Here is a 23,988-nt window from a genome sequence, read left to right as displayed (position 1 = left end):
CGATTTCTTTAATTACTTGGATAAATTACCAGCTCATCGACAATTGGATGAGAATTGATCATGTTTTTGACACTTTCACTTTCTGACATGATATTCGAGAAAATTCCAATTAGTTGTCGTTGACTATTTCAAATAACAATGTTTCTAAGTATGCGTGCATGTGTTTTGAATGCAGTGTACCTTTTATCGCCAACTACGCTGGCGGCATCACCGTTAGTTGGTCCAAAACTCGTCTCCAGTGGTCCTGTAGGGAAGCAGTGGGGGTACTTTTCGTACATTCTCCGTTTCAACAGTACAACTCTAAACCGAAGGCATAATTACATTTTTAGACTTGAACTCCAATTCTCGACTTCAAATTTTAGGAATTATAATTGTAGAACAGAAGTCTTAAAGAAAACTTTTTTATGAAGCTTTTTAATCCCAATTTTAAAACATATAAACCAAAGACTAGTCGCAATTTGAGTAGCCAGATCTAAGTGAATGCGTAGGAAGAAATAGTCTAGAATCAGTCAGAGTTGTATCGCAGTCAGTTTCAATTGAAATAGGAGCGAATTATAGAACAGGTGTGTATATTTTGACTATTACTACTTGGATTGAATGGTACCTGAGGTTGTCATCGGGTCCTTGCTCCTCAGTGCCATAGTTACTGCAGGAACTTCTCTGATATCCATCAGCATCGTCTGATGGTGTTGTATCTGAGGTGCCGCCACTTCGGCTGTTGCTAAACAGGGAGGAGCAATCGTTCGCTTCTTTCTCCTTCAGCCTAAAAATAAAGATTGTGCTGGTTTCTTCTTTAACGTGGACTATTTTCATCGCTTCTAATAATTAATCCACAGAATTCTACTTGAAAGCAAGAGCGCAACGTCATCCTTTTGGAGCTTGGTACAAAGTTTGTTCCATTTATTAATGTGGACTGGACCTTTTTAATCATTTGCGTTTTAGTACAGCTTTTACTTATTAAGCGAAAATGTGGAACCAAACTTTGAAATTTGAAATAAAAAATCACCTGACAGTTCTGACGACTTTTCGATTCGTCATACTCAATTTTGTTTCGGTTTGCGAGTGCATATGCCGACAGATAAAATTACTTAAAGAGCTGTATTAGATTTGTGGAAAATTGTAATGTGTTAAATTGATACTCGTGAACTTGGTAACGTCTGGTGTAACAACCAACCTGATTGTTACGCAAAGGCAATTTGGAGTTCTGCGGTCAATTTATTTTTAAATTTTTTGTTAGTGGAAGTTTTTTTGTGCAGATTTACAATCAAAGATGAGATTTGTGTGGTGACATTTTCTGTCGAATAAATAATATGAGTACCTAATGTAGAAATTTCGTGGCAATGAAGATGTGTCTCGTTTCTTGCCACCTCCGCCTTCCCCTTGCCCCCTATTTAACCCAATGCTGTTTGGGTTACCGCTTTTGTTGTCCATGTTAGCCTTACATTGATTCAGCAACCGGTACTTCCTTCGCATGGGAATTGGACTCTGAATCGGGGTGCCGTTCATACTGGCGCTCTTTTCCACACACCTGAGAAAAATATAAATGTTGATTCTAGATCCAGCCTATCGGACGGCCTTACTATAGCAAATAGTGCGTTTTTGTTAAATCGTATAAAGTTTATTTTTGAATAGCGCACTTTTCGCTTGCGAATCTCTGCGGAATTAGTATTTATTTGAGGTCAAAAACAGTCAATGCAAATGTGTTAATACTAATTTTGTTTGTTCAAATCAAATTTTGGAATGGAACTACCTGTTCAAACGCTCCAAGCTGCCTGTCACTTCGTTGAGCATTCCAGACACGATTTCCAGAAGATCGTTTACTGAGACATCTAAAAAAGACAACGTTTGTATTTAACTATTTATGTCATGAGATTCCCTGACCTAAGGGGAGAGCCAACATTCGGTTCTAAATTTTGGCAATTTTTGTATATGAACTGAATTGGATGTTAACTATGCATGTGAACTCTCGAGTTTAGTTTTGATTTCAGATAGAACTCCATGGAAATGTTTTCTGGATCCGGTCGGAGGTCCAGAGCTCTGGACGACAAATTGGGAATGTATTGTGCAACCGATAGCAAAAGAGCCTCAAAACCAAGAGCTACCGACCCAAGTCGACTGGGGAGTTCTTCATCCGTGCCGAGGCGTGAGCATTATCCGGAATTCGATTCTCGTTATGAACTCTCGTCCAGGGAGCGATCTCCAAAACATAAACGATATGACAATAGATACGACGACGGATATGAAGATAAACACGACGCACATCGTTATGGCTCTAAATTGAATGATCGCTATCATGGTGATAATATCGATGCCCGTTATGGCGATAGATACGATGACCGATATGTAATCGATAAAACTGAAAATCGATATCATGACAATAGACACGATCACCGCTATCATGAAATCGATCATTCGTCTGATGTCGAACAACCGCGGAGGTCAAGAGCGTATAGTCGTGAGAAGTATCCTGACAAATCTGACAAACTTCGTAGTGAAGAGCGCCCTTCACCTGATTATCGTCCATTAAGCGTCGTAAAAGTTCCCCCAAGACGTCGCGAACGAGAGTCGGACCATAACGAATATCGCAACGTTTATGCCGATATACCAAGTCGAGACCTTCAGATGCCTACAAAAGTTCGAAGGGTTAGAAGTCCGGAACCGGCTCCAAGTATTGGTGAAGTTATGGCTGGAGTTTTCTACAATTCGGTTGCCGAGAAAGATTTTTCATCAGAGAAGCGGCTCTTTAAGTTAGTTTCAAAGTTGAAAAAGCATTCTGCTGGTTTCTCGTTGGATGCCAAACAGTTGCAAATGATAGTTGAAAAGTTTTTGGAGAAAATGATTGCTGAGAAAAATTGGACAGCAATGACTGTTGAAAAAGCTTTGTTGCTTTGCGCAACTTTGGACCAAGATTTGCCAGAAGAAATTGAGGGAGCCGACTGGTACGATTGCAAGTTTTGTGAATTGTCACATCCGCCCGGAAAATTCCAGTGCAGTCTTTGTGGAGAGAAGTTTCAACATGAAGTGTTCTTACAAGCTCATAAAATGACATCGCATAACAGTGCAGCAGTTTTTACCGGAATGTCGTTAATTTGTGAGCCCTGTGGCCTAGATTTCAATCAGGACCCTAGACAGCTGGCGATTCATATTCGGGAAAAGCATATGTGTCAATACAACCACATTGAGTGCCCAAAGCGCTGTGGTGACTTGATTGTTGAACGAAACATTGACTCTGTAGTGGAACACATTGCTGAGAAACACGAATGTGAAATATGTCATGACGCTGTAACAAAGCAAAATTATAGCCTGCATAAATTCACATTTCATGGCATTCCTCAAGACAGTTTGATTGATAATGTGGGGAAAATTTTAGCGTCTTCTGGACAATTAGATTTAATTGAGAGTGAACGTGAAGCTCAGGAGTTAGTAGTACAACGAGATTTATCGCAGAATGAATTGAACCAAATTGCTCTTAATGAGGCTGAAATGGATAATGTACCCCATCCCGACCAAGGAAAATTTACAAAATGTCAAGATTGCGAGTTGCGCGTACCTTTCGGCGGATATAAATGTCCCGATTGCTCTCAGATGTTTGTTTACAAGGTTCAGCTTTTCCTTCATTTTCGGGATTTTCATCGAAAGTTGTCGAGTTTTTCCCTATTCTGTGAAATTTGCGGGAAGTTGGAAATCTCTTTGGACAGTCTCTTACTTCATGTGATCAAGGAAGGTCATGAATGCAAAAGTGAGCATTTGCAATGTGCGTATGGATGTGTTAATCTGTTCAGAAATTTGGGAGATTTAGCAATGCATAATGACGAAGAACATGAATTCTTCTGTCAAAATTGCAAAACTGTCGTTGCAGTCAATAGCAAATCCGAGCATGTGAAGAATTGCATTCGTGGAATCAGAAATCTAAGCGACGAATCCCAAACGCCGCCTGAGAATGTCACGGAAAAGTGCATCAAATGTTCATTTAAATGCTCTCAATCTGTGGCGTTTATGTGCGAAATTTGCGCAATGAGTGGAAATAGAGAAATGATTGAATTTGTGGATGAAATTGAATGGACGGGCCACATTTTGAAAGAACATAAAAATAACGGTGCTGCTTTTAGAGATAAAACTCTAACCTGCTCGTTATGTACTATCGGATCAAATGATGATGTGTTTGACATTCTGTCATTTTTGCATCACAGAAAAATGTTTCACTCCATTTGTGACACACATATTAGATGTCGCAATAGACCTTGCAATGTAGTTCTACCACAAAGTTCCCTAGAATCAACAGAGCACTTTTCGAAAGATTGTGAGTTCAAATTCGACTTGACAAAAGCTTCCCAGGTTGAAATCCATTACCCTTCGTGGAAAATGTGTAAAAACTGTTCCTATATTGCGCATGTTGGATCGTTGACATTTTGCGATTTTTGCCCTAGCTCAAATCGCCCATCATTCATAACTAAAACAGAGTTCGTGATTCATTTATTTAGAGTGCACGGCATTTTGGCAAAATTTTCTCCCAAGTGTGCCCTGTGTCGGACTGATTTCAACACCCTTGAAGAATTTGTGCAGCATAGAACCGTTTTTCATCAATTTTGTGCGCATCATTCAATGTGCCCGAAAAATTCGGACGACTGTGCGTTTTTATTTGGACTTGAACGAACGGCGATTACCCATGCTAATAACGAGATATGTGCTGCTAAACTGCAACATGGGCGCAGGAATAGATCCAAATACTGTAACTCTTGCTCGGCCTTTTTCAAACTGAGTTTTGTCAATGTTTGCTACTTCTGTCCTGAAAGGCCAGCCTTTGTATCAGAAAACGAGTTCCTGTTTCATCTGCTGACAATCCATGATCGCAAAGTTGCGGGTAATTTGACCTGCGCTGATTGTAGTTTAGTTTTTGAAGAACCGGTTAGTTGGCATCACCATTCAATTGCAAATCATGCACGTTGCCCGGGTCATCAATTTTGTCCCAACAGCATGGAATGCTTTACTGTATTTCCAGCAAATGAAGCCACGTTTTCTCATGCGTGCAATTACGATTCTCAACCGTTTGCAAATCAGCAAAGATTTGTTGCACGTGACGTAACGATGGCTCCATGTCTTCCATCAAACATGACTCATTCAGCCGCAGGTAGAGAGCAATTTGTTCAACCGGAACCAGTGATCAGGGTTGAACCATTGAATGTGCCGCTTGCACCCCCTAGGTCACTAATGAGTTTTCCTCCTCCTCAAGATTTGTTCACGCCCCTATTTCCAGGAATGCCTTTGCTGCCGTTACCTTCTGTAGGACTTCCTACAAGTCACACCAAGGAGGACAGTGAAAGCAAATCCGATAGAGATGGTCGCGTTGTTTCTCGTGAAGCTGCGTCGAAGTCAGAAAAAGCAAAGCCGGGGGATCCCAGAGACCCGTCCCAACATCTATCGTATGCTGAACGAAAGAAGTTATATGAAAAACTTTTGGTGACGTCAGATCAATTGTTCTACTGTAAAAATACCAGTTATATTTCAAAAAATAAGCGGAATTTCCGATACAATTGCATGAAATGTCATTTCACTTGGTTTTTGCATAGTTACGACTATTATAATCATGCTTCAAGCGAACACGGTCGCGAGTATAAAGGATCTGGGACTTTCGAATGCGATGCTTGTGATGATAATGACAAAAAATTTGTGACAAAAGATCCAAGACAAATGGCAAGACACCGCTTAGATTCTCACAATTTGAAGCCGTTTTATTTGTGTACTGATATTGACTGCAGTCAGCTTTTTGAGAATTCAGATTCTGTCAGACGAAGTATTGAAAGTAAAGAGAAAAAGTGTGTCCAGATTTTTGACAAAGAATTTGCGTGGAGTTTTAGAACTAAAACTGGAACCATGGTCAAGCCACTTTCGTCGGTCAAACGAGAATTTTACATTATAAGCTGCAAAAAGTGCCCATTTGAGCTCAAAATATCGAGTAATACTTTGTTCACACAGTGCAAAATTTGCCATTTTAAACCCCAATTTGCTCAAGATGATGAAAGATTTTGGCACATGGCTATTGTACATGAGAAAGAGCGAGAACAAAAGAGCGATTGTAGATTGTGTAGAGTTGCTGACGAAAATGACAATAAAGTTTACAGCGTGCAAGAAAAAAGCGATCATTTTCAATCAGTTCACGGGTTTTGTCGTCAGCATTTTGTTTGCCCTTTTAAGAATTGCTACTTTGTGACGTCAGACGTTGAAGAATATATTGCTCATAAAAAACGACCCTGCCGTAATTATGAAAGGCCTCAACATTGTACGATAATTCCCGGAGCATTTGGTAGTTTTAGAAAGCTGGTATCTTCAGAAAATGAAGTGAGCTCCAGTGAACGATCACAAGAAGCAGTGATAACTGTGCAAAAGAAGAATGACATTAGCATGTTGACGAGTAGTCCTGATAAACAAGTGAGTGAAATTACAACTGAGTCAAGAGAACCAAGTACCTCAAAGTTTGTCTCACCTAAAAAGGAAGTCGCTAGCAGTATCAGGAATAATAGTCCGGAAAAACAAGCGAATAAAGCTACTTCTTCTTTCAGCGCAGTCGACGATTCGCTATTAGCAGAAAAATCGCAAGTTGAATTGAAGAGTGAACAAAATAGTGCCCATGAGACTGTTGCGTTTGATCATGAAGTTGAGGTGTCAAACGAATGTGATCAGAAGTCAAATTGGGATGATATGATGTCTAATATGATTCAGTATACTGACGAGCTCATGGAACAGAAAGAAGAAGGCAACTAGAGTTTAACAGTTAAAGTGCAAGTAGATAGCGTATTTGTTAGCTTTCAAAAACATTTTATGCAAATGAAAACTTATAAAGGTAGCTTCCGAATTGTATACAGAATTTGGGTTTCGCCCCACCCCCTTTGTTTTTGGTTATTATGAGCGGGCGTTGTTTGCTCTAATACTACTCCGGAAAACGAATCGAATTACCACCGCCATCCAAGAGCTATGTTAATGCGGTGCATCGGTTGCAAACAAGGAGCTTCCAATTCTTAATAGCACTGCTCTACAAATCAAATTTCATCAGAGCTACCGCACGATTGAATTGATAAGAGCCCTTTGGCACCATTGACCGAGCAGACTAACTATGTCATGAATCTCTATAAATGTCATCACGTGTCATTGCTAATATATTTTAAATACTATATGCTATGTTTTGTATTGTTTGTTCATTTTAATAAAATACAGTCTTGAATCAGTTTTTATGCCGGCATAGAAAAATGACCTCCGGGGTTGTTCATATATGGCTAACGGCCTAAAACATGAAAGTTGTCTTCTGGACAAGCACGGTATTTGGTGCATAATTTTTATCTTCTGGGCACGCACGGCGTATTGCATTTACTTATGGCAATTTAGAAACTATAATACAATACTACTTGCTATAGGAACATGAAGGACTGCTTTATCTGTTCTACCTTTCACTCAATGATTATCCAAAATTCTTCGCGCATTGTTGACTTAATTTGTTAAATTTTCTATTGCGCTAACATTTGAAACAAAAGAGTGTTTTAATGGACCAGCAGCAATATCAAGGCCAATTTTGGTCAATTTTTTCAATCCAAAAATGATTCAGGTTGTATTGGGGATCTGTTTTTTTTAATTTCTCTCAAACGAAGTCTGTAGCAATTCTATTATTCGTCTGACGCTTTTGACTTTTCGTCCTCAAAAACGGGATAAACAGGTAGCGCGCAGTGGGCATTAAGTGCTCTTATTAATTGCTCTCAAACGAAGTTTGTAGCAATTATGTTAAACCTGTCGGTCTTTTTTTAATGCAATTTTTTGCTTGAACGATTTTTTGTCTGACGCTTTTGACTTTTCGTCCTCAAAAACGGGATAAACAGGCAGCGCCCAGCGGGCATTAAGTGCTCTTAGAGCCTTTCAGCTCTGTTTTAGCTCAAACTGTTTTGGAGACTTATACTTATGGGGTGTGAAGGGCGCTTCTTAGAGGTTGAAGACACACCCATTGTTGAACCCCCCATCTTCGCGCTGTTGCCGCGCTAATTTGCACAGTTTTTCTGAGCTTTTTGAAAAATTTTTGTCATTTTTTGAATTTTTCAGCCCTAGGTGCCAAGGAACCTCCTCTAGGGTTTTATAATAGGTTACTGCATGGCTTCTAGTGGTAGTGGAATGGTTTTAACATCACGAATCATAGCTTTTTTTGACAAAACGTGCAGATTTTTTGGCGTTTCTTTTCCTTTATTCACCTCTTTCCAGACTAAGGGTTTGATAATAAGTTACTGAAAAAATTTTATTTACCAGGGAATAGCTTTCATTTTTTTAATATGACAAATTTTAGCAATTGTTTTTGTCGGTTTTTAGGTTTCACCAGCCTCAGGAGCCGATGAACCTCCTCTATGGTTTGAAAATAGGTTACTGTATAGTTTCTTAACGTAACGGAATGTTTTTCAGGATTTCAACACCACGAATTTTAGCAATTTCTTTTTTTACAAAACTTCCATTTTTTTTTAAAATTTTTTGAGGTTTTTCAGCCTTTTCATTCAGGTTTTTCAGCCTAACAGAAAATCTCCGTTAGGGTTTTATAATAAGTTATTGGAAATGTTTTTTGGCCAAGGATTAGTTTCCAACTTTTATCACAAATTTTAGCAGTTCTTTTATGCAACCTGCTGTTTTTTCAAGTTCTTTGAAATTTTGTCATTTTAGGTTTCTCCAGGCACATATCCTCCTCTAGGGTTTGATTATAGATTACTGCATAGCTTCTAGATGTAATGGAAGGTTTCTCAAGATTTTAATATCAGCAATTGATAAAATTATTTGCAATTTTTTCAATTTTTTTGAATCTTTTTGATTATTTTATCATTTTCTCCGGCACCAGGCTCCTAGGGACCTCCTACAAGGTTTGATGATAAGCTGTAGCATAGTTTCTAGATTTAATGGCATTATGATCAATATTTTAATTACTCCAGTTTCAGCCTTTTTTTGATGAAATTTTATTTTTTTTCATATTTTCTGAAAATTATGTTCGAAATTTATGGATCTTTATGCTATATCAAAACTATTTAAAGCTTGAGATAGGGATACTGGATAGTCTCTTGAGACATTGAAATGGTTTTTGAAGATTTTATTATCTTGAGTTTTAGCAAGTTTTTGCTATAGTTTTGCGATTGTTTTGAAAATTTTTGAGTATTTTTGTCTTTCTGAGTTTAACGGTCATTACTGGCCAACGAAGCTTTTCAAATCTTGAAGATGGGTTACTTGACATAAATCCAGAGACAAAAAGTAATTGAAACATTTTCACTGCGAAATCTGGAAGCTTTTCTTTTAAATTTTGAAATATTTTGCAAATTTTTAAAATATCAGTTTTTTATTTGATTAATTTACTAACAAGGCCAGAAAACTGAAAGCTGCTGAGTCGAATCAAGCTAAAGCTAGCCTCAGTACTGCTCTGATACTAGCTAAAGCGTGGCTAGCTACTGACGAAGCCAACTGCTCGCCGGTCGTTTGAGAGCAAATCGCCCGACGTTAGTCTGATATGTTTTTTTTATATGTTGTTGCCTTTCTTTTTGTTGATTACAGACCAGAATGAATTCAAATATGAAATTTTTTACAGATCTTCTTTATGCGTAAATGAGACCCAATGAAAGCGTACAATACGATCAGTGAAAAGCTCATGGATTCAGCTTAACACTGTGTTTGCAATTTTGTTCTGCCTGTGTTCATTGTTATTTTTTGGTCATATTACTTGGTCTCACTAATAACTGATCCAATTGGCTTCCTAAGGAGCTACCAGTTAATATTTTAGTATTTTTCAGTTTTAAATCTACGGTTGTTGTTACTTGTAAATATTTTTTTCTAATAAAAGCAACGGATATTAGAGCTTTGTAATTTTTTTCGCCTGTTTCTGTCAACGTTTTGCTTAGTCTCAGCAAAGACAGGTCGATTCTTCCTTCTAGTGAATTAAAATTTTGTCTGCATTGCGGTTGTATCTTTCAAGTAATGATTTTTTTGGTTTCGATACTACGCCTTTTGATTTTGATACTACGCTTTGATGCTGCGTTCTCATAAATTTTTTCGTTTTTTGGACATTGACCTTTTTGAGGTTCTGTTCTGGTGCCTTGTCACCTTATCGCAATAATCAGAGCTCAAATATCGCAATAATGGCGTTGGAAGAAGGCGCTATTGATGAAAATATCTATTGTTTTTCTTCAATATATTAAGGTTTTAACGGCTTCGACGCCGTTTTCTCTAAAAAAAAAACTATCGAATTTTTGTTTTTCGACGGTATGTCTTTTTTTATTTAGTTGAATGTCATACTTTGTATATTGACAGGTCTCAATGGATTCCAATGCGGTATAAATGGATCTATTTAATCTTTTTATTGGACGTAGTTCTTAACTTCATCCGATATAGTTTCTAGTGAAGTTTAAGTTGATTTGTTCAGTTCAGTTATTTCTAACGCTGTTGCGAATTTGCTATTCTGTCTTTTTTAACGGATAGAAATCCTGTTTTAGTCATAATTGATGTTCAGTTAATTGCCCCTGAGCGAAGCGGGAAGCAGTTATTGTAAAGGTGCGTGTCTTTTTTATGCAGTATTTTTGATCGTTTGATTGTACATTTTTTCGCATTAACTTTGAGTAACTTTTTCACGGTTGACTTCCAATGTTTATGTGGTTGAAATAGCGCGCAATCATAAATTAATTCTTTTGCTAAAGTGAATCCGACTCTTAGCGATAAAAGTACAATGCCTGTGTAGCGTCGAGGTTAATGTCCCCGAGTTTTATCCGAGAGGTTGTGTGTTCGAACCTCTGCAGACAGAAATCTTTTGCATGATTAAATTTTCTCTAGCATATGCCCCCTTTTAAATTGTTTGCCTCGTTGCCAAGCGTTCGTGAGTATTTCGTCCAACGTTATTTGGCTTGTTGTTGTTTAAAATTTTGTTTTTGACCGTACTCCCAATAATGGCATGTCTCATTGGCATTATAATGTGGCATTATTTCATTCTCTTAATGGTTTGAGTTAAAAGCAACTTGTTTTATTCATATACCAATTATTTTTGAATAGCACGTGGGTTTTTGAAAAATTTCTGTCTCTTCTTCATTTGGTAGATTAAGTAAAAAAATGGAATGAGCGGGGTCGGAAATTTATGCGCAAACGCGCATTACCGAGCCTCATTGTTAGATTTTATTACTTTTAATACTAGCATGAATTGACAAAAACAACTGACGGAAGCGTTTTCAATGTAATGCCACTCAAAAGCTACCCATTGCAACTAGGCAACTCAAACAAAAATTTGTTTGACAATGCACATAATCTGTTAATAATAGATAGCAAGAATTGATAAGGTTTAAATAACGGCAACGTATGCGGACATGTAGTGAAGCGCTCACTCAGATTTTTTTTTTAAAAATCAGGAACTCACGGTAAGCTTCCAAAAAATAAGCCAGAGCCAATATATTCTGTATTTGTTCATTGAAACCCTTAAAACACCATGCAAAACTTATTAAACACACTAATCTTTTGATAACATTAAATTTCAACAGTAAAAAACGGCAAGAAATCCGAGCAGTATGAAAGATGTCACATTTTTTGAACATAAGGGTTGTCAGAGTCAACAAAATTATTTGTTGACCACTGGTGCTTTCAGGAAAGTAAAATCTTGAACTAAAAAAGTTAGTGCTTTCTTTATTACTAAAAGGCGTTGAAAAGTATTACAAGAGCAACCAATGCGGTAAAAATTAAAAAAAGGAGTTCTTTTTTTATTAATATACGAAGCATTGTCAAACTCATCAAAATCAATAGCTAATTACTTCAACCTCAAATTAGCTGCAATTTAAAATCTTTCGTCAACTCATACCAGCTTTGATTTCATAGAATTAATTTTGTAATGCATCAAAATTTATTAGCTTAGAGCTTTATAATATGAAAAATTGCACAATCGAAAATTTTGATATGTGAAAAATTACACCAAAGGCAGAAATAAAACTTGAATACTTGGCGCTTTCCTTTAGGTTTGGAGCTTCATTTACCTCATAGAGTAGTAGAGCTCAAGGGATTGCATCTTAGCTCAATGCCCTCAGATTTTATTAGTCTCCTCATTTTCAGAATTGAATTTTTCCAAGTGCTTGAAATTAATTTAAACTACGAAAAGCTGCAGTCAGAAGCTATTATAATTATGACCCAGGCTTTTTTTCAGAAACCCATTTTTAAATCTATTGCGATCAACAATTATCATCAGTATCGTCCAATTTTTTCCCTAATTTCTCAGGCAAAAACCTAGGTTTTTTAATATTATACTGCTTTTTATCATAGAAGGCGAAAAGTTAAGAGGACCCGAACGCGCGGGCACTCTGGTAAACTGTGTTTCTGATTTTTCCTGATTTACCTCTTCTTTTTGGCGGCGTTGGTGGTTCAACTTTGATCTCCATTTTTGCATCTCTCAATTGTTCGTTTGTTATGTGAACACCTCCTCCCCTACTACTAGTAGCATGTTGAGTGTGTGATTGAGTCTGTTGTTTACTTATTTCACTGTTGTGGGGGTGTTTAGATCGTTTCTTCTTCTTTACACGCTCAGTGCGCTCTTCAATTTCTTCATATATTGGCCCGCCTGTGAATTAGAAACATATCATTGAATTGTATTTATTTCTCTGGTAGATTACATGAGAACTATTCAAATTTTTCAAAATTTTGATGACATATTAACCTTGATAGGTTTCTGAGGCGTAGATTTGATCACGCTGGCCATGTACCCAAACAGGTGGAATTGATGGTGTCTCTTCTTCATGCTAAACATTTATACTTTTTGATCCAGTTCTCGTGAAATCTGTCAGAAATAAATTCATTAGAGAGCTTTGTTTTAATAATTCAGCATTATTTCTGTCAACGATCATATTACCAGGTTGTTTCTGTAAACTTATAACATGAAGTATATTTTGGTCTTCAAGTGAACTTCTTGAGAATCACATCCGAAGACCTCATTTCTTATTTAGGTTTTCGGGATTTTTTTCTACAATAGTTCAGTCAAATTTTCCATACCTCTTTTGGCAACCAACCATGCTCTCGTCCCCCCGATCGACGAGCTTGCATCTTTTTGAAGGACGATCGAGCTGGCTCATACCGCATCACTGGCTTCAAAGAGTCAGCGCCAGTCTTTCGACCATCTTTGAATCCTTCAATTGGCGTTGTCTGTGTGACTTCATCTCGGATTTCAGTTGTTGTTGCAACACTACGCAAACTGGGACTCCTTCCGCTTCGGTTATACATCGAGTCGCAACGTTCTTCCGAGTTCAAGCTTCCGCTTCGGCTTTTCGTTGTTGGTGCGGTCAGATACTCGCTTTCATGAATTATTGGATCAGCCTCATCAATTGTTGAACTATTACGCCGGACTTCGTTTGGCTTCAATTCGGACTTCGAGTTCTTGATTTCAGCTTTTGACTGACTCTGTTCGGAGTCTGCCACTTTGCTGGACCGTCGGCTTTCACCTTTTGAAGAAGAAGTTCCAGCTGAGCTTTGACTATGTTTCCGGCTTTCGTTTTTATTACATGTGTCGTGGATTTCGACCTCGACGCTCTCACATTTTGTGACCACAATTGATGGACTGCGTTTCACATGGGCTTTCGATTTTCGATGTTCACGCGGGGGTTTGACCCGTGAGTTTTTCCGACTGTTTGCAAGGGTCTCGCTCTGGGTGTCTACTTCCATGCTCGTGCTCTCTGGGTAAAAGTATAAAAATTTGTAGTTAATTGTAAGTATTGAATTTTTTAGTTCTATTCATCAACATCTGCGATGTTCACATTTTTTTTATACGAAGTCATCGAGAACTCTGACGGAGTTACAAAAGATATTTGCCTTTGTAGTGATATATTCAGTAGTAATAGCTTGTTTCATCTATTATCAAGTAACTCAGGTTTGCATCTAATAAGCACGCACTAAGCATGCATCCCGAAAAGATTATCTTTTTGCTCAGAAAAGGTGTTTACCTTCTCTGGCTGGATAGTGAGGGTCTTGTTGTTCACTCACTGGTACCACATTTCCTCCAGCTGCCTCTGGGTATTCAGGTTCTGAATCTGAGTCGTCCTCTTTAACTGAAAACTCCGAACAGGAGACTAGCTTTCGTAACTCCTATCAAACAAAAAGTCATATGCTAATTTTTGCAGCATGAGATGAATTGCCTTTGCCATTTTGATAGCGAGAGCAGCTGTTTGAAAACATGAGTGCGTTTTTGCGTGGAAAAATAATCTTTTTCAAAATCTTGGTACCAGAAGTTCGAAAGCTGTGTTCCATCAGGTAAATGTGACAATTTTAGAGAACAATTTGGGAGTGTTCGTGTTTCATGTATTGTTACCTGTTTGCATCCTTTGGATAAAACGAGAGCAGCCGTGTGGAAGTTTTTGATCTCCAGTTTTGGACTGTCCATGTACTTTTGAGCAATCAGACTGCTTCGCTCATCCGCTTCTATCACCTAAACAGTTGATTAAAATAAAAAATTGGAAGAAATTGAGATTGAGCTATTCAATTTGTACACTGAGACTGATTCAACTAGAGCATTATTATTCAATTGTTTCAATATCTCAGTGTTTTTCATATTATTCTTCCTTGTTCAGTTTTTGATTATAGAGCCCTTTTTGACTCTTTTTTTACTAATTTGATTTTGGGGGAGTTTTGGCCAAAATAGTTTGAAATAGTTAATGAGTTTTGATTGCTTAATTCTGAAAATTAGGAATGTTTTTCAAATTTTGTTGTACCTCAACATCGTTGCCACCGTTGACATCATCCAAATTATCCTTGTGAGTTTCATCGTCGTCTTCTTCAGAATCATCCTCGCTGTCACTTTTCTCTGCTGTGAATGAACTGCAAGTCACTAGCTTTCCAATTTCCTATGAGTAAAATTTTGACAGAAATTCAATTTTTGTTTACCACCCTCTACCGTTCAGCCGAGTTGAGTATAAATTGCTTTTACCCCTGTAATCGAGGAAACACTCAAAAGAAGGAGCGAAGACGTTGGAAGGGGGAGCGAGTGAGATCTTTATAATGAAAGTTTTAAGTTATCTGCTTGGTGTCTTGTGGCTTGACGTCTGTAAAGCTTAAGCAAGGTGGCTAAATTAATAGTGTTATCTAACATGTGCTGCACTCTGTGCCATGGATTCCAGCAGTGACTCGGATGGCTCATCTTCATCTTCTACGTCATCAACTGCAAACTCACTGCAAGTGAGAATCTTGCGGAACTCCTGAAGAAACGAAAAAAATGAGTCCATTTGACCTGCAAAACTGATTGAGCAAATTTGATGCTTTCCCAAATTTTTACTTATTTGACTTTAATGTGTTTGGACTTCGTAGACGCTGGCCAATTTAAATTCGAGTTACCTAAATCGAGTTCTGTCCTCTAGAACCAATTTTCATTAGGACCTTGGTATTTACGTAGACTCATTGATATACTGTGCTGATTTTTCGGCTGTAAGTCTCATTTGATTTATTGTTTCTGTTGTATCTGCTAGTTATCTTACAAGTTACTGTATAACCGTAATTGATATTACCACAAAAACCTAAAAAAATGATTTCACTTGGACAAAATTTGAAGTATTTATTGTAAAGTTTAGTGTTTTGTATATGCAAAATTTACTCGACCATTTTTGCGCTTTTGCTCTAGAACATACTTCTGCTCTGGACTAACTTTTTCACCTTGATTTTTCCGTGGTCTAAATTGCGCTCATTCTGAAATTAAGTCTGTTGCTATGAGGCGATTTTAAGTGAGCAGATAGTACAGACGTCATAGATTAGTGGTTAAGGTCTCACACTGCCATTCGGGATGTCTCCGGTGGCGCAGTGTCGGTGTTTTTTTCCTATCCATAAAAATCTCGAGGCTGCACCCCTTCTAATTCAACTTGCCCTATCTGTTGTTTGAAAGCAATTTGTGGGACATTAGTCGGTCCATGTTTTTATCCTGCGTCTCTTCATTTTCACAGTTGATTGTTTTTCTGGGAAAAGCATTCGATGAGACAATTTGCATCCCCGAAAATTCAAGAATATTTATCTTGTAAAATCGTACTAACTTTTACGAGAGCAACTGGCCTTGCCAGGTTGTGTATATTTAGTGAGAAAACTTTCAAACTTTACGCCAGAGCGTATTAAAAGGTGGTAGTTCTCTTATAAAGGTAGTCCTGTTACAAATTTTTGCTAGAAAAATTTTCTGGACTCTAAATTAGGCTGTAGAGGACCGTGGGACTTGATATGAAAATATCACAACCGAACAAATTATCACAACCAAAGTTCAAATTTAAAATGATGGTTTATTTCCGTGGGGTTATTTTTGTTATCTAAAATTGTTGGGTTTTTTTCCGTGGGGTTTCATTTCCTAGAACTCGAAAGTACACCCTGTCCAAACTCTTGGAGGAGTTCTTAAGATTAACAGTTGTTTGTAAAAAAAATGCAATATCTTACAATCATGTAGTTGATCATACAATTCATTTCAATCTGACTCTTGATATAAAATTTGTTTTTCATATTTTTTCTTTACTTCGATTTCTCTAAATTTTTCAAGAATGCAAGGATTTTATATTTATCGGTAGTCGTTAAGAAGACCAAAGAGTTGAGGGCGAGCAAAGTGAAAGGTATTGAGCGCATGACGACAAAAAAACTGTTTGTGCAAGGTTTTCTTAGGAGAATGTTGAAAAATATCAGTAAATATTTATGATTATACCTATTTTAACAAAGCAAAATTCATTTTATTTCGGATGTTAAGCTTTCACGTCAATGAAGTGTCTTTTGATTAACTTTCGACTAAAATGCAGATTTTTCTGCGCAGTTTGGTTTTTCATAATACACATATTTTAGGCACAATTGTTAAGTACGATATAGTCCGATTCTTACAAGACTATTCTGCGATAATCATGCAAGCTCTTATAAGATGTAACATGATAACTGTCTGGTACGATATAATAGATGTCTTGCAAGGTGCGTAATATATCTATCTGATGTTTTACATGGTAGTAGGAGTCAGTACGAATGCGTTTTAAATCTAGCTAATGTTTTTTAGTACTATTCTGGGTTCATTACTCGGTTCTTTTTTGTTGCAAGAGCTGTGCTTCATTTTATGGGACACATAAGGCCTTTCAAAACTTTTGCTGAACTTTGAATTGAACTCTGATTAAAATAATATTGTCGTACATTTTTGGTCTCAATGTTTCAAAGAGTAAATTTTGTTAAAATTTGCACTGACCTTGACAGTCCCTGAAGTAAGGACCACAGTGGCTGTTTTCATGTCATTTAGAGACACCGTTTTGGGCAATTTGGACTTGTCCGATTTCCTCCGTCTATTCATTTTCTATGAATTCTCTTTTTCCACAAACTGTGTACAGAATCTGAAGATGGAGTAATTTTTTTTTCAAAGTAAATGTAGTTTGAAAATGAGGTTAGAAATGAGACATTTAGTTCAATTTTCTGAACGTGGAAAGCTCAATACAAACTTTTGGCTAGGCTTTGCTGCCTTTTTTTGGACAGAATATGTTTCTAACAGCTCTAATAGTTCCCCAGACAATTGAAGAACGGGTTGATGAATTTAGATAAAAAGATTGTCTATAATGTATCATAATATATTTTCAGGCATTTATACCATCTTGGTTATACTGTCTAAAATTTTAAGTGTGAGTTTACAAAATGTGCTTTTTAAATAATTACCTTTCTTTCAGGTGATAGGATATGGCACGCAAGGCTAACTGTGTGATAGAGATTTGAATAGACCAAGAATTAGTATGGAGTTTGTGAAGTTGCCAATTGTGTAACCGAAACAAGAGGAATAGAAAGCTCCGTGACCTCAGAAAATGAATTATTCATATTTTCAATTCTGTCCCGATACTATTTGAGATTGTTGCTTTCTTTCTCTTTTAAATCGATGTTTTCTGACGTTGAATTTTGGTGTTTCACCGCGAAACGCACTAACAAAACAAAAGTACTAATTTTGTGAAATGTATATAGCTAGATTGTAGCATAATGTACGTTTTAGCGTAAACTGAAGTGCTGCTCGATAAAATTTCTTGACAGTTTTATTATCAGCTAGACAACATTATAAGATTTTAGTGCTCCGGTTTTTACTAATAAGAGTAGCAGTAATTCAATAAGGAAGATGAACTTAATGGCAGAATTTATGTCAAGGTTTCTTGAAGGCTTCTCAAATAAATAACGCAAAGATCAGAAGTACTTCAAAAGCAGTTAAGTTTGAGATATTTCAGTTGCTGCGAAAAGCTTGTAACTAAGTTGAAGTTGACTTAGAAGTTAAAGTTGTTAGTTGTTGTTTGAAATTCTTGTTGTTGGTGTCTTCTTCCAGTAAATATGTGGCCACAGTGTTTAACGCCGACTATCGATGTAACCGAAATGTTTCTCTTTCAGTATCTTTCCTTTTTGAATAATAATTCTATTAATGGTTTGTAATAAAAGTGCCTGCTTTATGTTCTATTTCGCTATATTTAGCACCAGTCATATTTTAACCAAATTTTTGTTATCGTAAATTGTTGTTGATTTTGGTTAGTTATTCTGAACCCCATGTATATAGTAGACTTGAATCTATAGACTTCATTTACCTGCTTTTTATCACCGGAAAAAGGTACACCTTTACAAAATAAGGGTTAGAACAGTTCATTGCTTTGCGATTTGTTTTGATATTTTAGAGTTTTGTTCGTACGCAATAATGCTTGATTGCAAAATCTTTTTTTCGTGTTCTTAAAACGTCGGCTCTTTCGCAAGAATCTTTTGCAATCTTGCTTCAGTTGATACACCCAAATATTTAACACATGTATCCCAAGAAATCCTTTGCAAGTAACAAAACCCTGAAGCTCTTCAAGTTGGAAAGATTTTAACTCTTTAAGCGCCAAATTTGAGTACTGTTGACATTTCGCTTCCCGAGTGTAACTGTATTTTCTCTATTGACTGCCGTAATTGCACCTAGCCGCCGGTTAAATTCAGCATGAAGTCATGTTTGTTCTAGATCAGCTTCCGGAAACATGACATACCCAAAAAGACGTAAATTATGCTCTTCCAGTTTAATTGCGCTCATGTCTAATCAAATTTGCTAATGTCGATATTTGTGATGGAATTATTATTGATTCTGTATGGCGCACTATTGTCTGGTTTGTGTTGATAAGTACGCAGCGGAATCATAGGTTGTAAATAAAGGTTAAGGTGGTCTGATTGATAACTTTAATGCAGTTGATTTTTGCCATCAATTTTTCCCCGATTTTGACACTTTTTGAAACTAAGGCCATTGTTTTGATATTTCCGCTCTTCTATAAAATGAAACAATTGTTTTATGCTTCCTCATTATGATATGTCCTGCGCTCTGAAAAATCATTTAAATTGCGCTTATATATATGAACGGAAATAGAAATTTATGATCGCATTGTCAAATTTCTAAAAAAAAAACAGTTGACGTATTTTAGCTTTAATGTTGGCTTCACCCAGAAATAGATTGAAATCGATAGAAGAAGTTCTCGGTTTGTTCATTTAGCTTAAAAGTTAAAAGCGGTTTTCTTTCTGCAGATTAAAAAAGTGATTGTGAAAACTGTAATTATCCCGGTGAACACTCGAGATTTCTCAGGCTGGGACTGAAGGTAGCCTCGCTTTTTATCACAGCAGTACTTGAAAGTGGTTTTAGTATTTTGGTCTGGATTTGAAACCTCTGTCGATATTGATTCTTTATATAATTGAAAGATAATGGAGTCTTGTTGATCCCAGCCGTAGTTGAAATGATTTTGTACTGTGTTTATGGTACGCAAAAAGAGGGTTTTTTTTACAATTTCTTGTAGGTTTGAAATTTTTGTCAACGTATTATAAGACGGGTGATGCTTTTCAATAATTTTAAAGTTTGTTAAATTTTAAAGAGATGATTTCTTCACATTTTTGGTCATTATAAACACTAAATATTCAACTTCTAGAAAGTAAAGACACATTGTGAAAATTGAATGCGCTCTTGACGCGTATGTACGTTTCGGTATTTTATAGAATGAGAGGATTTGTTTTCAAATGACATTTCTTTTTTTTTCAGTTGATAAGTTTTGGCCCTCTGAAAATCTGGCCGTCGTGCATTGTGAATATATTTTTATCTTCGAATTTAAATGTATCATAGGGTATTATACAGTTTTTCTTTTGTTCATTTGACTGGTTTTGAGTTCTACCATGTAAAAAGAGTGATTTTCATGCTTTCAAACTTCCAAACTTACTTTGGGTGCAAATTAATCCTGTGTGAGCTTGACTTTTTGCGGGGAGATTCAAAAAGGATCCTTTGGACTTAATGCTTCATATTCTAGTGTCCATTAATGCGCTTTATGCACTTGAAATACTGGTTTAAATAGTATAGAATCAATATAAGGAAATTGCTGCTTGAAAAATCAGATTCAGTAGCTCCACTGTTGCAGAATTCATCTATTTCATCAGTGACAATTTTTTTTTTGATTTTGTCAACCAAAGAAAATCTCACCACACGAAAGCATACGTGGCGATAGAAGTTTTTGTGATGTAAAATTTGAATTATGCCGTGCTATTGCGCTCAGCAATGTTGTCTCAGCAATTTTTGTCAATTTAACGGCTTTTCTCCTAAGTTTGATCTCGTTATCTTACTCGTGTTTAAAACTGGCAATTTTTTAGCACTGAAATCTCCTTGAGTATAGGTCTGAAAAACAGATCAAAATGTATAAATGCTGAACTGATCAAAGCGAGCATAGTAGTGCTCAAACTTTTTTTGAAACTCAAATTTCCTTGAATGTGTGTTTTTATTTTCGGCGCTGCAGCAGAACCCTCCAAAGCATCGATAATTATCATGGATTTATTTTTTTGGGTTCAATTGAGTGGCAAATTGATCTTAGTTTTCTGAAGATTGTTTTAGTTAATTTTAGATATTCTGTTAAAATTTGTTTTGAGAGAACAGCTAACCTGATTTTGCCGCTACAGTTTTTGCTGATTGTACAATGTCAAGAATTCGGTTCACTAAAATGGCAGGTCTTAAGGTTATCGCAACTAAATCGAAGTTGGATGTAAGTGTAATACAAAAATCAGTGCTGTACCGCAACCTTGTGATAGTGGGCTAAAAACGGATAACTCGTTTCCAACTAAATTTGGTTCAAATAGTCTGCGACATCGCTAATGGATTGAAGAAGGTTAGGATTTAAGCTGATAATACAAACAAGGCTTTGGGCTTTAATTGACTTTTGAGTGCTAGCTATTTTGAAGCATTTCAGATCTGAGCAAGTGCTAAGAAGTTAGAAACATCAAGGGGTGAATTGTCAACGTATCGAGTTTTTTCTTGTCAGCTGCGCAAATCTTTTTTTTTTCGGTCGAAATGTTTTTTTTTGGTAATTTATGCGAATTTTAAATTAAATTTAATGCTTTATTTCGAACCGGTTTACGAGATGTGCTTCAAGTCACGATTTAATGTAATCTCATCTAATTGTAACCAATTTGGAGATAGATTTTATTGAATTGATTGTAAGTCTATAATTGTGTTGAAAATCGTTCCTGCCATTTTGACAATCTCAATCCGCGGGATTGCGTTTAATGTAGTTTTCCATTTTCCCGTCATGAATAGAACTAATTCTATCTGTTTTAAAGGAGGAAAAGAAATTAACCTGTTATAATCAATCTAAGCGCCCTATTTGCCTTCTTTTGTGTGCACCCATTTTGTGCAAATCTCCAAGTTAAGCCCTTAAGTGGTGTAAAATTTCTTCAATCAATTTCTCTTACGTCTTTTTCATGGGAAAGAAATACGTGTATGAAAAAATGGAACAAAAATTAACTGGTTGAATGATAAAAGTCAAATCTACTTGTGTTTTGACTATGAAGGAAGGAAAAAGTATGAACAAAAAGCAGTTCACATATCCGTTTTAACAAGTTATGTTTTCACGCCATTTTTTGTTGTTTTTCACTTATCTACGTTCAAGATGTGATTCTTGTCTGAGTTTACTTATTTATGACTAACTTGAGTTATAAATGGGTGGAGACTTGTCTGGATATGATATTCCCTTGAAAGTTGCTCGAAATGTGATAAGTTGGATAATGCGATTAATCTGTACTGATTTGAATGCGTGTAAAATTTGGATATATACCGACAGGTTTTATGCGTTTTTTTTTTAAATCGACCTTTTATTCCAAATAAAATGTTCCTTAAACTTTAGGAAATTTGATATGATTTGTATCGATGTTTAATGTTACGTATCCTATTTCGGTGAGCAAAAAAAAGTTAAGAGTATTAGTGAAAATTGCAAAAATTTTTTGCCGCGATGAGAAATTTTGAATTTGCAAGTTACTGTGGTGACTATATTATATGGCAGTGAAGAATAGCAGAAGTGTTAGTATGCGTAAAAGTTGCATCAAATCTAATTTGGGGAAACGATCCCTTGGGAAAACAACAACAATATAAACGAAGGGGAGAAAATAAGACCGCAAAGGTAGACCGTTCAACTGCTTGACCGTTACTCTCTAAATAACACCAACAAATTATACACATATATAGTCTGTCATGCTAACTTTCTCTTCCCATTTGGCAAATTGTTTCTGAAAAGAAAGATGTCTTTATTTACACACAATGCCTCCTAACCAAAAGGCATTTTAAATTTTTTCATCACTGCCTCAAGTGAAAAGTCTGCCTACTTTTCCTTTGTTGAATCGTTCCTCTCTTTTAATGAATCATTGAATGAGGACGCCCAACGTTGCATTGCTAATTATGTCAGATGTTACACGCCTTAGGTTTTTTGCTTTTGTCTTGGCCAATCAATTATTATATGTGATTAGATAGGCACAACAAGGAATGTATAGGGATGTTAAGAATTGTCAGAAGAGAAGGATTGAAGTCGATGAATGCTGTTTATTGCTAATCAGTAACTTAAGTTGAAAAATTGGAGGAGCATAGTAATATCGAGTAGCCTATGTCAAATAGAGTATTGGTTTAAGGTTGAATGAACTTAAGGTTTTTAACTTAAAATTAGATAACTAAAACTTTGTTAAAATTTGAAAATATTAATTTGATTTTGAAAATAATAATAACCGTTGGTTAATATTTGAAAGTAATGTAAACGCTCATTTTTTAAATGATTTTTTGAAAATGTAATTGGAGTGCTTCGACAGATGAAATTCTTCATTTTTGTAAAAATTAATTCGAAAATTGGATCAACTTTTTCCTTTTGAAAATATTATTGTAAACAGATGAGTAAAATTGTTTGATAGAAAATGAATTTTAAGAGCAATCCAAAGAATTGAATGAAAAGGCTGAAAAATCCTTGACCTGGTCTGGGGACCAAGTGAAGGTTACCAGCACAAAATCATAGTTTCACGAACTTAGAGAAAAAGGAGATTAGCAAGATATTTTTGGTGTAAAGGCGGAGATTAGCAAGATATTTTTGATGTAAAGGCAGCAAAAACCAATGCTTCCTATCAAAAAAGAGAGGACGGAAACTGATATAATCACGAAATCTTGCTAGATCATATGGAATTTTATTGAACGTTAGAATTTCGATTCAAACTATTGTCTTAAACTTATTTAGAAATGTGAGAGTTTAACTTACCAGTTTAATCAGACAGGAGCAGATTGATTCACTAAATGGGAATAAATGAATCTTCAAGAAAAGGTGCTGTGAATCAATGCGCGGTTCAAACTGAGGATTCTAGATAGTTATTTTTAGAGTTAGGTTATTAATAGCAGCCTCATCTTCTCAGCCGGCTATTATAGCGCTCCTATTTTTACAATTCAAAGAATTTGAATTGTATTGGGGCGCTGTCTTTTTTTTAAGATCTGTTCATGATTTTTGAAGTCAAATTGGAGTAGTGATTTTGGTCACGCCGAAACAGGAAATGGAGCGAAAAAGCGAGTGGTTTTGCGGCGTGAATTTTTTTCGCTCTAATTTTAAAGTAGAGTGAGAAAATGGTGTTTGAACAAAAATTCGGTTTCTCGGTAGTGGTTTTTTGTTCACATGCGGCAATTTCACTCTGATTTTTACTGTTTTTTCGATTTTTTGGATCGGTTTTTTTTCTAAATGG

General features: G+C 36.2%; 1 protein-coding gene across 3 annotated transcripts in view; it reads right to left on the bottom strand.

Moving 5' to 3' along the window:
• Positions 1–22,034, bottom strand: part of LOC142337787 (uncharacterized) — a 22,879-nt gene extending 845 nt beyond the window's left edge. Inside the window, exons 1-13 of one of the 3 annotated variants that reach the window (XM_075387304.1) lie at positions 21,935–22,034; positions 17,192–17,333; positions 15,096–15,203; positions 14,721–14,852; positions 14,321–14,437; positions 13,956–14,097; positions 13,012–13,688; positions 12,680–12,761; positions 12,362–12,583; positions 1,751–1,829; positions 1,319–1,528; positions 605–763; positions 181–300 (exon numbers count right to left, since the gene is read on the bottom strand). In XM_075387304.1, the coding sequence (XP_075243419.1) occupies positions 181–300; positions 605–763; positions 1,319–1,528; positions 1,751–1,829; positions 12,362–12,583; positions 12,680–12,761; positions 13,012–13,688; positions 13,956–14,097; positions 14,321–14,437; positions 14,721–14,852; positions 15,096–15,203; positions 17,192–17,293 (2,150 nt within the window). In that variant the 5' untranslated portion in view covers positions 17,294–17,333; positions 21,935–22,034. Of the gene's footprint in view, positions 1–180; positions 301–604; positions 764–1,318; positions 1,529–1,750; positions 1,830–12,361; positions 12,584–12,679; positions 12,762–13,011; positions 13,689–13,955; positions 14,098–14,320; positions 14,438–14,720; positions 14,853–15,095; positions 15,204–17,191; positions 17,334–17,649; positions 18,409–20,892; positions 21,342–21,934 lie in introns of those variants that run through there. The other 2 variants (XM_075387302.1, XM_075387303.1) reach the window with 2 other exon arrangements.
• Between the last annotated feature and the right edge of the window lie 1,954 nt (positions 22,035–23,988).

This window comes from Convolutriloba macropyga, chromosome 4 (assembly GCF_964194025.1).
Source record: "Convolutriloba macropyga chromosome 4, txConMacr16.3, whole genome shotgun sequence".
Classification (NCBI taxonomy): Eukaryota; Metazoa; Xenacoelomorpha; order Acoela; family Convolutidae; genus Convolutriloba; species Convolutriloba macropyga.
Note: the sequence above shows the minus strand (reverse complement) of the source record. Positions and strands in the feature narration are given on the sequence as shown.